The 16,564-nt window shown below is 32.8% G+C and overlaps 1 protein-coding gene across 1 annotated transcript; it reads right to left on the reverse strand.

Annotated features, from left to right (window-relative positions):
* Window positions 1–2,745: 2,745 nt before the first annotated feature.
* LOC111429353 (uncharacterized) lies at window positions 2,746–8,537 on the reverse strand. The gene is made up of 4 exons (XM_023065243.2): window positions 8,363–8,537; window positions 7,943–8,056; window positions 3,063–3,120; window positions 2,746–3,007 (listed from the first exon to the last, which is right to left on the reverse strand). Exons 1-4 carry the CDS (start codon window positions 8,509–8,511, stop codon window positions 2,918–2,920), a joined length of 411 nt encoding a protein of 136 aa, XP_022921011.2. The 5' UTR covers window positions 8,512–8,537; the 3' UTR covers window positions 2,746–2,917.
* Window positions 8,538–16,564: the final 8,027 nt, after the last annotated feature.

The raw sequence follows: 16,564 nt of genomic DNA on the forward strand, positions 1-16,564 counted from the left end.
ACACGCTTATGCAAGCTGTGGAATGTGAGACACACTAGTTAAGGTTCTTTCAATAAAACCAAAGTTTTTCAAAAGAACCTTTAAACTAATTTATTATTATGTGTTTTTATAATAAATGCTTATCGCTAACCCCTTCTCTAATGAGATGTCTGGTGGTGCGACATTCTTCCTTTATTTCTAGGAATTTAGCATAGATTCTCCTGAATCTCAGAACACTTTTTCTGGTTTTTATTGAATACCCTGCATTTGTTGTAGGTTAAAATAGTAATAATACGATACAGAACAATGTCAATAGACCAAGAGCCACATTATTGATTAACATATTATTTTTCAGACGTGATATTTTTACATAATTTTCCTGAATAAGATTAGTTATATTTTTTAAAACAACATAAGAACGTTGCGCAACACCTACATTTCCTAATATTACTTTTGGAATAAGATTTTGCTCTAGCTTAATATTTTTGAAATAATTTTGAAGAACAATACTATCAATTTTATATTTACATTTATTAATACGATCTAATCGATATGTTCCTCCTAATCGGAGATTTCTATTATATTTTCCACAGATTTCTTTTACTTCTTTTATTTGTGGGGTTACAATAAGGTAACGTGATTGTAACATAAATATTCATTTTGTCTCAAGTGATGACATTGCTCATCCATTAGAAAATAAACATTATCGTTAGTAGCGACGTATCTAGAGAAGGGTTCTATTTCAGCGTACGCACCATTAAGTAGTGTTGGTAGCGGATTTAATTCAAAATACTGATATTCTTCATTCGTGATTAACGGTATTTGTATAGTTCTATAAGACGGTCGTCGTGGATGACCCTGTAGAGTAGGTACCTGTTCACAATAAAATAAAGTAGTTCCTATCGTTATCAACCTACTTTTCTTAAATTAAAGTCACTAATGAGTGTCAAACGAGGCAAATTATTTGCGTATCATTTTCAAAAAAATGCATAACAGTTTTATATACTTTTATTAAGTTTAATAAAAATACAAATAAACGATTTATTTCTTGAAGACTTTAAATACTAAATACAAAAATTTATTTGTTTGGACAATTGTTGCTGGAATGGCATCTATGTACTATTCACATCATCTTATTTTTGAAACAAGTACACCTTTTTGCACTGAAATTTCGAAGGCTAGCACTGGCATTTTGACATCCCTTGCCCAGAAAACGGTGACTGTGAAGTGCAGGCTTCAAAGGCGGCGCTACCGGGAGGTGCAAGGGGTACACTGCACCCAGGCGTCGCCTAAAAGGGGACGCCGGCGCCTTTTTAATGTTTTCCACAAACCAATTTTAGTTTTTAGAAAGCAGTATTTAGTGTTCCAGGCGCTGTATTTAAACCTGTCGGCAGTATCTAGTCTTCAGAAAGCAGTATTTAGTCTTCTAGAAGCAGTATCTAGTCTTCTGCCAAAGTTATGTATGTTTTCTCCAACAATATCTTATCTTTCTTTTGCAGTACTTAGACCTGTCAGCAGTATCTAGTCTTCAGAAAGCAGTATTTAGTCTCCACAAAGCAATTTTAGTCTTTAGAAAGCAGTATTTAGTGTTCCAGATGCTGTATTTAGACCTGTCGGCAGTATCTAGTCTTCAGAAAACAGTATTTAATCTTCCAGAGCAGTATCTAGTCTTCAGAAAGCAGTATTTAGTTTTTTAGAAGCACTATCTAGTCTTCTGCCAACGTTCTGTATGTTTTGTTCTTGATACTGACAGCTACTTCTTTCTGCGTGTCTATCATCATCTTTTTGAGAGCCTCTTATTATCTATACGGATCTTGTACCACCTGGTACCTCATTTCTGCAGCTGTTACTTTGCTTTTGTGCTTATCCTGCATTGGCAAAGTTTCCGTATTGGTGATTTCCTGTCCTGTGCAATAACAAGACAAGTCCATTGGTTTCTTGTTCATATTCTTCGCATTCTTTTATTGAACACATAAGTATTGCCATGAAAAATCATGTTTGGTTTATAATCAATTTTTTGTTTTCTCTGAACACTAATTTCAGACTTCATGTGGACTTTGAACAATGTAATTCCTGTTTTTTGCTGAAGTCTAGTTTATAACTATTGCAATTTCAGACTTTTTCTTGTAAATTAACCTTCTGACCAGATAATTCCCGTCTATTCCCTTAAGTTTGGTTTTTCACCAGTATAATTCTTAAATTTTTGCTGAAGTATGGATTATGATTATTCCAATCTTTTTTAAGTTTATTTATATTTCTTTGATTATGTATATTTTTTTAGTTAAAATTCATTTTTTAATTTTTTTAAATTAAAATGAATTTTTAATTTTTCCGCCACATTAAAAACCCTGCTTTAGTAGTAATTTTATAGACGTTATTCGCTGATTCTGTTATAATTAATGCTTAAAGAGCTATTTACCTGTAAATATGTTAGCCATATTCTAATTACCTATTAAAGTAGAATTTAGACTGAAATAAATGGAAAAAACCATTTGCTTAGGCAGATAGTATCTGACTAGGAAAAAGCTATTTACCTGAAACAACCATTTCCTGCGATATGTACATAACATTTCAAAAAGTATGAATTGTTATTAGAAAGTTGTTATTATTGTTGTTAAAGAATTGATATTATTGCCTGTTAACAATATCAAATGTTTCATATTCATTTAAATATTATCATTTGTAACAGTTAGCCAAAAAAAGATAGCGCTAAAGCGAAATTAGAAATTAAATTGTGCGTATTGATAAAGGTTAAATAGGTATAGATTTCAGAAAAGAAAAATATATTTATTACTTTTACATAGAAACACAGTAATATTCACATACATATATTAATCAGCAACTACAAAACAAAAAGAATTGAAGTCTTAAATACTTTAGCCGGTTACATTTTCTTCCTTAAATATACTGGTCAATAAATTATTTCAATTATTATTCACTAGCGGTACATTGGATCCAAATCTAAAATATATTTTTGAGCAGACAATCCACCAGGTTTTCTATTCACGACATCAGATCTTTGATATTCCTATCAAAAAATACATATTGGAATTATAGTCAAGTTATTATTTGTTTTTACTCACTTGATGGTCATAATCTGAACCTAAAAAGTTGACATCTTCTCGTCCACGTTTACCAAATCTAAAACAAATCAATTATTTAATATGCTATGTAATAATATCAAGCAGAAGGGTGGAATACGATTGAATTGAATTAATCACTTGTGTACAAAAGTCTGTTGAATTATATGTCAATAAATATATCTCAAAATTTCTTCAAACTTGCTCTACAAACGTCTCTATATCTATCATTTGCCGCTCGTCTCCACAGCCGCCCCCCAACAGGTACCTCCGTCCTCCCACCATCTCGTTTTCTGTTTTGTTTGTGTTAATTTCTAGCCCGACCTTCCTTGCTTTGTGCTTCAGTAACTCTTGTCTTCAGTGAGGCTGGACATTTATGATTGTGAAGTTGCTGAATTTGGTCGCTATTCTTATTGTACGTATTCTCGTTTATTGGTTTAACTATAAAGAAGTTCCTCTCATTAGTCGTGTTTTATTGGTTGAATAAAATCAAATTTCATCATAATCACTTTCTTTGCCGTCCTGGTTTCACTCATTCTGAAGATGTCCCATACCCCTTAGTTTTTGAGCTTTTGCAAACCTAACAATGTTTTCTCTATGAACAAGGTTGTTGATTTCTTCATTAGTACTATGTAAGTTACATTCGAATAGACTAATATCTTTAAGCTATTCTAATCTTTGTTGTACATGACCATGATTTGGAGATTTCGCTTCATTTTATATAGTAATAGTTTTAATTTTTTAGGCAGCAGTTTTGATTGGAATAACTTTCTGTGAGCGAAGTAACATTTCCAGCTCTTATTCTGTCTTGTATTTAGTGTTGTATATTATTACCATTTCTGACTAAAATGTCCAAGTACCTAATGCTTTCTACATCTTTAAAGTTGTATTCAGCAACAGTTAAGTTTTGCGGAGTTCTTCTATTTTCATTTTGGAATATTCTCATGTATTTTGTTTTTTCCTCACTGATTTTTAGGCCAATCTTTAAACAGTAATCAAATTTCTGTAATTAAACTGAAAAAATGCAAACTTCTAGAACATGTCTAGTACTAAACTTGCCAAATTGTACATTACAAGAAAATATATGAAATTACGCCGGCAAAAGTTTAAATTGCAAGAAAATGTCTGAAACTTTATTGGCAAAGCTATAAATAGGAACAGGAAACCTAGGTTTGTGATATCCAAATTTCAAATTGGAAGGAAAGACATTTGTGATCGAAGTTGTTGAGGTTTCTTAGAGTTTGAGCGTTGACTGCAGGGTCCTGTCAATGACGTATGTTCTGTTATTTTGAAACCTTTCGTGCACCATTAGACCGACACCCGACGTATCCTCTTTCTTTATTATTATTTATATATTTTTTTTATTAAAAATCATATTTAAAAATTTAAAGTAACTTTTTTTTGAATTTTTATATTATGAGAATTGATTGCCTCGCTATGGTGACATGTTGAATTTTATTTTAAAAGAAATGCTAGTTTAAGGTTGTTGATGTTAACAGCTACTTCCTTGTTATTTTTGAAAATTACAAAATATTTCGGAAATGTTTTTATCACTTTAAATGGACCTTCATATCTTGGTGTTAAAGAGGGTTGAATCCCATTAATTTTGACAAAAACAAATTTTGAAATGAATAAATCTTTATGAATAAATGGTTTTTGGTTAGAATGAAAAACTGTGTTTACTGGTTTCAAACAAGAGAATGTTTCTCGTAAACTAGATAGCAATGGATCAGATTCCAAAGGGTGTTGAATATTAACAAAAAATTCTCCTGGAAGCCTAAGTGGTTGACCGTATACAAGTTCGGCAGATGAACAACCTAGGTCTTTCTTAAGAGATGATCTGAGGCCTAGGAGAACCAAGGGAAGATCATTGTTCCACCTCGTAGTGTTACCTCTGATAGTTATGGCTGTTTTTAAAGAACGGTGAAACCTTTCTAAAATTTCGTTGCTTTGGGGATGGAAGGAGATGTATGAATTTGACGTATTCCTAGAAGGGTGTGAAATTTTGAAAAGAGTTTTGATTCGAATTGTCGTCCCTGATCATGGGTTATAGTGCTAGGAATGCCAAATCGGCTGAAATAATGCTGAAACAAAGTATCTGCAATTGAAGAAGAACCAATATCTTTGAGAGGAAAAGCTTCTGGCCAACGCGTGAAACGATCTATTACGGTGAGCACATATGTGCAGCCAAGGGACGGAGTGAGAGGACCGACCAAATCAATGTGGATATGATCGAATCTTAATTTTGGTATCGGAATTTTACTAATAGGTGATTTGTGTACTTTTGAACTTTTGTTTGTTGACATCGCAAACAGGTTTTTGTCCATAACTGAATGTGTTTTGTCATGTGAGGCCAAAAGAATCGTGTTTTGATGATGTGTGTAGTAGCGTGAATACCAGGATGTGTTAAGTTGTGAAATTTTGAAAAGAGTTTTGATTCGAATTGTCGTCCCTGATCTATAGTGCTAGGAATGCCAAATCGGCTGAAATAATGCCGAAACAAAGTATCCGCAATTGAAGAAAAACCAATATCTTTGAGAGGAAAAGCTTCTGGCCAACGCGTGAAACGATCTATTACGGTGAACCAATCGCTTCTTTTTTATATTCACCAAGATACCAAATGCACGAAGGAAATCCGCACCAATGATTGGTTTACTAACATTAGCTATAGTAAATACGAATGGAAAATTCCTTCTTAGATTTAATGAAATTGTAAGCATTTTTTTACCGTATGTAGTAATTGTAGTACCATTAGCGGCAGAAAGGTTTGAGTTGGTATCTTGTCAGCTCCAGTGTCAATTAAAAAATTTAGGTTATTTTGATGCATTTTGATTTCAAAAATGAAAAGTCGTGAACTGACAGAATTTACCGTAAATTGAGGTTGACTTTTTGTCAAAATTTTGAATTTGGAAAAATTTTGTTTTTCTTTTGAAACCTTTATTAGTTTTTTGATGTCGATGGAAAACTTTTGTTTTTGTCGGTGAAGGAATTATAAAATTTGCAATATGTTCCTCCACATTTAACCGCGTTATCTCCAAATTTACGGTGATACCAACAAATAGTGGAATAACTCGTAGAATTAGATCTATTCCGCGAGTGACGTGACGAAGAACGATGTCTATCTCGAGAATTGTGAAAACAATTACAATTACAATTCTTCGACGTATTTGTTGGTATGTTTTGAAATTGGGCAGTCAAAGAATTTATTTGATTTTCTAAATTTTTTGTCCTGTTGTTGTTGTTGTTGTGTAATGGTAGTCACTAGTGCTTGACACGTTAACGTCAGATTTTGGATTGTTGTTAATAATTCGTCGTGTGATGGTGTTTTTGTGGTGCGATGTTTTTGAACTTCCGAGAGGTGTGTTGAGGTCGACGTCAAATTCATAGATTCCCACACCTTGTCGGCAATGGAAAGAATGTCCACAACGTCCTCTTTGCCAGAAGCGAGGAGTGCAACCGAAACAACACGAGGTAGTCTCCTTTGCCACAATGAGAACCACCAACCGTGGTCAACATCGCTCGATAAAAATCTGACGGTTTTTGATCTCCCATTTGAGAACCTAACAGAACATCGTCCAGACGTTTTTCTTCACTTAATGATAACCTGTCGACTAACAATTTTTTGAGTGAAGAATATGGATTCGTGTCTGGAGGGTTCTGTATGAGATCTACCACGGTGGGGATGATCTCAGTGGGTAAATTTGCCAAAAGAACGTTAAATTTTGTTTTTTCACTGCTAATTCTAGTTAGAGTAAACTGTGCTTCAACTTGTTGAAACCAAATATCGGGATTAGAAGGCCAAAATGGTGGTAATTTCAAGTTTGAAATATTTTCAATCAGTTTTAATAAAAAATTATCTAAAAAATACGTTTAGGTTTTCTATCAAAGTAAAGCAAATTTTTTAATATTTGTTTTTGTTAAATAAAAATTGTTGAAAATATGATTAATTTTTTGATTCCTCTTAATATTAGTCCTACAGGAATGAAAAGTGACCTTACTCACCGGCACACGACTGTAAACAAAACGTTTGGAATCTTGATGGTTGCGGGACTGGGCTGGCGCTTGTTCTAACTTAATGAAATGACTTGACGTCTTGTTGTCAATTGACGTAATGTGGCTTTGGTTTGTCTTTATTGGGTATGGGTAGAGCACAAGTTCAAATATTTCGTCGGGGGCAGGTTCAAGCTAATCTTCAGTTAAGTATATAAAGTAATCGCTAGGGTAGGTTCCAAAAATTCGTCGGGGGCAGGTTCAATTTTCGGGTGCAAGTATAAAGTAATCGTTAGGGTAGGTTCAAAAAATTCGTGGTTCAAACATTGGAAGGACTGATCGATTGATTATAATAATTTGATTGATAATAATTTTATATAGTAACGTTGTTTTGTTTTGTACATGTCGTGTGCACAGCATGCTACACCACCTCTCCACTGCAGGAGGAGTTCTTATTTACAATAAGTCAAATATTACATATTTTACATAACAAAAGTTAACAATTGACTTGCAGAACATAACACAACTACAGGTAGTGAATTTCTGTGAGAAAAAGGTAATGTGTTTCAACTAACAATAATATGTTTCAAGGGATGTAGTTGTGGCTCTATAGTCTACTAAACATTAATAGAGATTTTAAGGAAACTAGTGAGTAAATCAAATTAGCAAACAAATTGAGGTATAGACTGATTCCTGTTAAATATCTATCAATATTTATTTAAATTAATCAATGTATAAGAGAATAAAAAGTTTAGTTATTCATGCATCAAAGTAATAAAGCCATATGCTTTTTATATATCAATAAAAATTATTTTAAAAAATGTGGGTGCTAGTATTAGTAAGGTGTATTTTTTTAAATAAAGCGTTTGATATAAAAAGCATTAAGAGCTCACCTTGGTCTTGACCTATCAGCATACAATTTGTCTAGATGCTGCAGTCTAAGCATGTTGATAGCGCGTTGGACTTTTGGTGACATACTAGTTGAGGCTGATGGTCCACTGCGCACACTACCTGCCACCACTCAGCGTTAGCAATAATTATAAATAAAGGCAACACTTAAACTAATTTAAAATTACTCGTGCACAAACTATATCATATATCTATGTATTTATAAACATAAAGCTACATAAAAAAAGCGTAAAATATAAAATTTATGTGGCTATTCAACTTAAATAATATGAAAATGGGGACAAATCGACAATTTGTGGACCCTTTTAGTGCTATTTTATAATAGTATAAAATATTATCACATGCTTTTATGCTAAATATCGATTTACAATAACGTTTATAAAAGAAATAAAAATAAAATTTACCTAGGTCTCGCAACTGCGGAATATAACCTATCCAACTGTTGTAAAGTCTTCAGAACATCTTCAGTTTGGGGACTAGGAGCCGCACTCGTCCATTTACCTTCGAGAATAACCGCAACGATCGCCATCAAACATAAATATGATATCCTCATTGTTAATATTGGTTTACTAAAAATTAAAACGAATATTATGTAAAATATATCAAAATCGGTTTCGAATTAGTTTAGTTCAATTCAAAGTTTATATAAAATAGAAACTTTTCTTTCTGTAAACAATTAACAACGTCAGCGTACAATTACAACTTTTAATAGGATGTTTGTAATTATAAAAGTTGCTGTTATCGTTACTCTAATTGAATTTTATTCGCTTTTATATAAAAATATTTCAAGATTTCTCCATATTTTAAAATTAATTGCTTGGAAATATTGATTGAACGACATCCTCGATGACATCGTTAACGTCGTCTGAGATGTATTGAATAGAAGTAGATTAGTTTTCTACGATTTTGCTCTAAATGTGATTTACGAAATAATCCTGACTTTTAAAACGCATGCTGAATTAATACTCAAAGATCTTTATGAAACCGTAAGGAAATCTATTTAAATCGGGACTTTAATGCTGAAAAGTGGTAGAGGAACGAGATTTAAATAAAACGATTCGGAATAAAATGAATGAAAATTCTTCGAGAGTAATATTAACTACGTACCTAATATTAAGGAGCTCAAGTGGCTCATACTTAATGACTAGAATATTTTTGTGTTATATAATTAAAGAAATATAGAATTTTAGAAAGATTAATCATAAATAAAGCTATTAGCTGGTGTTTTATTGTGCTTAAAAAATGTATGTATTTGAAATGCTTTGGCAGGTTATATTTGATGAATTATTTTAACGATGTTATTCACAAACGGTATGTATCAAATAATACATTATTTACATTGTGTTATAAATTTGTTTCAACACTTTCAATGTGTTTAAAGTATCAAAAGTTGAGTTAAAAATGATTAAATGTGATGTTAAGAGCGTACATAATAAATACAACGCAATAAAGTTCTTGAGGGAACAAATTAACAAATATATTGGAAAATTAAACCTTAAGTTAAATTCTTGAAAACATCTTTAAGCTTTTATAATTCGACAAATGGTGTTTTTCGTGCAACATAATGTAAAACATGAGAAAAAGTAAACTTAGTGTACTCCAGATGTTTTTATTTATTGCTTTTTTGCTGTTTGGAATAAATGCAGTTGAAAGTATTCAGTATATTACTGTGAGTAACGCTAGGAAATAGTGGTATAAAGTTTATTCGAAACAATATTTGTTTCTTTGAATAAATACGGTTTGAATTTCATGCAGAGAGGTTTAAGAAATGGCTCAAAGTTGGCTGACGAGGGTGTTAACAATGCCCAATCGAATATTGTTGCTAAACTGGCAAGTCAGCCCCTGAGTGAGGTTGGCAAAAAGTAAACCTCCAGTGTCTCAAAACTGGAACATCTCGACTAGAATAGATATGGCACCAACAGAAGGGGTAACGAGCCTATCTCTTAAAAAGAGTACTGTTAAAATGAACCAGGGCAGTTTTCAGAAACGACCTAAGGATGCGAAATTATATGTGCGACTTGGAACCTGGAACGGCCGAACCATATGCCAACCTGATTCATAACCAAAAGACTCTCTGGATTAGTTTTGGGATTTTATCCAATATCTAATAGACTATGAATCATAAGAAAAGAAGGGAACCTTCATAATACATTTTTTATCAATATACAAGCTGAGTTATTGGTATTCCAGCGGTCAATAGCTACTAAATCGGTTGAGAAAAAAAAGTTTCATACAAAAGCTATACAGGGTGTTGCATTTTGGTGTGACGGAGAGTATGAAAATATTTTTAAAGCATGTTCATAAAACTTTGTAAATTTTGATGTTTTTTAAATGTTTTTTTTTTGTATATTATGTGCTGGTTGAATTGCCCATCAAGTATCCTTTAATATTTCCTTCTGACGAGCGTGCAGCGACACTTTGTGCCACTTTTTCAATTTTGTTGTGGTATTATGAAATATGGTTAGTCGTAACCCACTGGGCACCCTAAGTGTTGTTAATGATAGCGATGTATGCGATATCTAACGGTAGAAAAGAGAAACTATTACACTGTTAAGTTAGGTATAAGACGAAATAAGAAACTTGTCAACTTGGTAAAAACGTATCGTTGTATGTTTTATAAAAACAAGTCGTAATAAAACCTTTTAAACAAAACAGTTCAGTGAAGCAGTAGTTTCTTGTGTATTTGAGGACCATAAAAGAATCCCAGAATAACACTAAGTATGTTTAGTTGGCTATCTTAGGCAATAGTTAATGTAGCAATCACATGTTTTTGGGCTCTAGTGGGCTCATGTCGTTAAAGTTGGCAACGAATTCAGAAACGAAATTCACATTTTTACAGCGGACCAAATAAATAGTATACTACTCTATCTATAATTCCGTATTTATTAGTGATAATAACTAAAAAACATCAAAATTAGCATTACAGAGACAGTAAAATAGAAAATCCCTTCAGAACGATACTACTATGTATAACTAAAATTAATTATTATTAAATAAAGATGTGGGATCGAAATCACCCTTTCATTATGTGAAAAATTCATATTTGTATTGAAAAAGTTTGATGATCCATTAAGTTCACTCCAAATTCCAAATATCTAAATCGCTCTTTCGAATAACATATCTAAGAACCACCCGTAAATCCAGAGGATAAGGGGTCGAAATCTCCCCCGAAATACATAAAAAATTCATAACTTTGTCGAAAAATTTGGTAACACCTCCAAACTGAGTCCAAAGATCGAAAATAACGTTTCGAATAACATAATATATATTAGAGAGTTTGCGGTAGTGTGTTTTCGTTACGTTAGGCGACCATTTTTTGATTATAACGTAACGTAAATTAATTTCTTGGAAACCTGTTTGCAGTTAACGTCGGTGCTTACAATTCAAAGAGTTTGCGGTAGTGTGTTTTCGTTACGTTATCTTGCGACTTTTAGGTTATAATGTGAAACATAACCTGAATGTTATTAATTGAAAACATGTGTGGTTATATACAATTATTTGTTGACATGTAGATCAGATGTAGATTGACATGTGCTAGACCAACAATGACAAATGTGTATACAGAAGATTTGCACAATCTCGTATTGTTTGATATTGATAATGTTGAAGATTTTCTTGTGTTTACTTCTTTGGAAAAAGCAGTTAAAGAAAGGAAGACACTGTATTCGATAGCGAAATTTAATTTTCATTTTATACCACCAGAAAATTGCCAATTTATGTTTCGTTTTGAAAAGCATGACATCATTCGAATTTATCAAGAGCTTTGTTCGTTGGGACTGCACTACTTGCACTATGCAGTTTAGTGCAGATGTTGTGTGTTCGTTGGGAATAGTGCAGTTTAGTGCAGTTGCACTCATACTGTTCGTTGGGCCATGTGCAGTGCAATTTAGTGCAGCCGGTGCAAGTTAGTGCAGATTTTGTTGCACCTGCTTTCGATTAAGTTCAATAAGTGCAGTTTAATGCAGTGTAACTAAAATGGCGGAATATTTGAAAGCGTGTTTTGTAATAATTAATATTAATATTAAATATTAAGAAATAAAACCTTATAATAATTAATATTTGTTGTATTAGAGAACACAGTATGTTCAATCCCAGTAGAGGCAGTAGAAAACTACCCCTACTTTTTTGAAATAATTTAAAAACTACCCTGTCGATTTTGGCGGCATTAAATACACTTATAGTACATATAAAAATATTATGTTTTTTCTCATTTAGGGGTGGCTAGGGTTAACTACCCTCACCACGCCAAATTTTTTTTTTGCAAGTACTGCTTATCAATTTTGGTGCAATTTAGCATGTGATTTCTTTATACGTTAAGTAGTACTTTTGAAAGAACTAATAAGGGTTAGTAGTTTGGTATAGAAAATATATTTCGCTAATAATTGAAAAAAATAAAAAATAATAATAAAAATTGATGAATACTAAAAAAAACGCTACTAAAAAAACATTCTGCGATAATTTCATTTTCCACGAGTATTTCGCCGACAATCTCCTGTTCGTCCATTTCAAATATTATACACTTTTTTTATAAAAATCTGTTCGTTGGGACCACGGTTTATACACTTTTCTGACCTGCACTAAGTTGACATGACATTGCACTGACTTACACTTCATTGCACTATGACGTCATACGAGTGCCATGTCGTGCAGAGTAGTGCAGCCCCAACGAACAAAGCTAAGCTTTACATCTACCCAATAGGATAGAAATAAGCGATCAACATATTATAAATGGTATGTAGTAATTAATAATTTTTAAGAATTACTATATAGTGAACTGTATTATACTTTTAAGGAATTGGAGGGTTGTGCTTATTACTACGCAGGTTTGTTTACCCAAAGCGATTGAAGGAATTGCAGGAAGAATTTGGATTACACTACACCTCCTTAAGTAAATTATTAAATGAGATAATAGAGCTCATATATGGCAAATGGGGCACATTTTTACTTAACATATCTGAAAATACATGGTTTACGTTAAATTATCAGAAGGAATTGGCCAGAATGGTACATGCTAAGGGCGCTCCTTTAACAAACTGCATTGGATTTATTGATGGAACTGCTCGAGCAATATGTAGACCCACAATAAATCAAAAAGAGATGTATAGTGGACATAAACGTGTCCATTGCATGAAATTTCAATGTATTACATTGCCAAATGGGATTATTATCCATATGAGCATGCCATATCCAGGTCGAAGGCATGATGCTTTCATTTTGAAGGATACCCATATACTAGATCAATTACAGCTATACTGTAATCCATATTGTATTTATGGTGATGAAGGGTACCCTATTCTAGCACTACATTGTCAGAAATGCAAATCAGGTTCAATCGAGAAATGTCCAAAGTTCGGCAATGTGTGGAATGGAGCTTCGGAAAACTTGTGCAACAATTTGCCTATCTAGATTTTTAAAAAAATCAGAAATTGTATTTACAGACATTGTATTTACCTCCGTCATTATTGGAATACTTTCTACAGTAAATAACTGTTATAAGTGTCATACTGTGCCGGAACACAGTTCTGTGGATGAATATAAAGAAGTTTCCGGATTTTCTTATTTGGCCACCTGGTACATGAAGCTTGTGGAAATCTATTGGTTATTAAATGAAGACATAACCACAATCGATTTCTAGATCGGTCTCAGTATCTTAAGAATCACTTCCACAGTAAATTATATAACTACCCTGTGCATAAAAGATGTGTTGATCGAATAATTAATAAAGTTTACACAACTTATGTATGCCAACTTATTTATTTACCTACTAATAACTATTTGATAAACCATGTTATTTATTCTTATTTATTAGAGTTTGTAATAAGCTTATTAGTAAATTATTTTTTTCTATTTCGGCGTCTTTCTGCCGGGCTTCTTTCTCCCACCTAACTTTTTCGAATTCTAGTTTAGCCTTTTTAAATCGAAGGCTTTCTTCTTGTAAGTGCACTTAGTCAGCATGTTGCTGCTGTTGTAATTTTAACTCTTCTTTTTTTAAATCATTTTCCAACCTTGCTTTTTCGGACAAATATACATATACACTAGGAATAACTTCTTTCTTTTTCCTTTTCTTAGTGATACCTAGAGAAGAAGTAGGAGTATTCTTTTCAAAACATTTCAAAGTAAAAGAAGTATTACTGCATTCTCCATCATTAATTTCTTCTTCATCTAATGAACAGCTCTCATTCGTTCCCATTGCTACATCTCGTATTTTCTTAGCCAGCTCCATGTCTCTCTGTTGCGAAGCAGATTCTTTTTTTGATTTGGAACCTTTATTAGCATTATTTGCTAATTTCTGATAGTAATCCCACACGGTTATCAGGTCTTTCATGCAGTCACCCCATGGCGTTTGTAAGCGTTCTTTCCCAGATTCTGTCGCCTCCTGAGAATCGTACTTGCGAAACTTTGCAACTTGATCTACTATCTGGTCCTTCAATAACCTAAGGCTGCATGACTTAAACCTACTGGAATTATCATACATTAAAGCATCATAAAGTCGAATCCATACTTCTTCTTCTGTTATAAGGTAATCTTCAGCTAAAATGCCGTATAATTCTTTAATACATTTTAATCTATCTGCATCAGAGAATCTAAAACGTTTTCTTTTTTGCGTCTCACTTTCTCTAGAGTTTGTTGGTTTAGACGTGCATTGTGCATGGAATTGCATTGTCTGTGCGAATGAAGAACTCAAAAGGTAACAAAAACTTCTTACATACGGCAATTATCTGTGCTATAATGACATATGACATCTTATTTATAAAGGACATGAGCGACTCATAAGAATTAAATTGTGATTGGCTCCGTTATTTCGGGAAAATGGCGTTACTATACGGTATAAATTTAGCGAAAACTAACCTTAAAAATCATAACGGCAATTTTTATAAGGAAAAATGTACTACCGCAAACTCTCTAATATATCTATGAGACACGCGGAAATTATGTTGATAAGGGGTTTATAATAATAATTGTATATATATATATATATATATAATTGTAATTAAAACTGAATTTGGTCTAATGTGTAGTGATCTGGATAAACACTCCCTTTCCGTAATATCATAAAGCGTTTTATATTGCTCAAACAAGCTTGCTTCGTCGTTCATTCCGTAATTTTTACGTATAATTTTTAAATTCAGAAATCCTAGAAGAACATATTTCACAAATGCCTTGTCTGATATACTGGTTGTTGACATTATCTTTCTATATATATAGGGTGCCCGGAAATTGCGTTCATATATTTAAAGGTTGATTCTACATAAAAAATCATGAAGAAAAGTTCATATAAAGGTGTGTCCTAAAATGCTTCCTAAGGGAGGTAGAGTGCTTTGAAGAAGACGTCCAATATGTGGTTACTTGTCATTATTTCAAAAACTACTATTGTTAGAAACACGAAATTTTGCATATCTAGCTATTTTTACGGGGCAAATACGATAATCGAATGAAAAATTAGAAGGAATGTGCAGTTGCGGAAATAAGGGATAGGGGGCGCAATTTATTTCCCATATTTCTTTTTGCTTTGATCTTTTCACTATTTTAACCTCAAAATTAGAATCTACGGAAAAAAATACATAAAAAATGTTCTGCTTATAAAATGGTCTACGACCACTCGTTTTCAAGATAAATAATACTAAGTAAAATACTGCACACAAACATGTGTATTAAACTATCACTAAAAATCTTAATAGGCTTCTTTCATTGGTTTGATTTCAGCTGTCAAATGGGTGATAAAAAATTACTTCGTACATTGTCTACAAAAATTTCTGCGAATCATGGTTAATTTTATCAAAATGATTCAAAAGATGATTATTACTAATTTTTCATAATAACTTAAAATTTTACCAAAACCTTCATAAAAACAATCTAAACAAAACGTATTAACAATTTAACAAAAATAAAAAGTTTAACTTAAAACATTAACAAAAAGCACTTAAATTTTTAACAAATAACACCAAAAAAAGTTATAGGAATTGTTCAAAAATTCCACCATCCAACATCTCACTCGTTTAATTAATGAACGTCTTACTTTCCAAAAAATACCTTGTTTGTTTCGAATAGTGTTACAACCGTCCGTTACACGTTGTTCTAGCTCTTCGACATTGTTAACTGGTGTTGCATACACTAAATATTTAAGGTAACCGCAGAAGAAGAAGTCTATGGGATTCAAGTCCGGCGAACGTGCGGGCCATGCTACGGGCGCTCCTCGACCTATCCATCTTTCACGGTAGGTTTCATTTAAATATTGCCGTACTTGAACGCTGAAATGAGGAGGAGCCCCATCATGCATAAACCACATTTCCCTTCGTGTTTGATACGGCACTTTTTCCATCAGTTCAAACAAGGTATTTTGCAAAAAGTTAAGATAAGTTGTACCGTTGAGGCGGTTATCAAGTACATGCGGACCAATTAAATGATCCCCAGTAATACCAACCCATACATTAATCGAAAATTTTTCTTGATGTTTCGTGGCTAAAACATTGTATGGGTTTTCATCGGCCCAAACATGGATATTATGGAAGTTAATGACGCCATCTCGGGTAAATCCAGCTTCATCGGTAAACAACACTTTTTCCGGAAAATTTCTGTCATGGCGCCATTGTTCCGTAATCCAACGA

This window comes from Onthophagus taurus, chromosome 6 (genome assembly GCF_036711975.1).
Source record: "Onthophagus taurus isolate NC chromosome 6, IU_Otau_3.0, whole genome shotgun sequence".
In the NCBI taxonomy this organism is placed as follows: domain Eukaryota; kingdom Metazoa; phylum Arthropoda; class Insecta; order Coleoptera; family Scarabaeidae; genus Onthophagus; species Onthophagus taurus.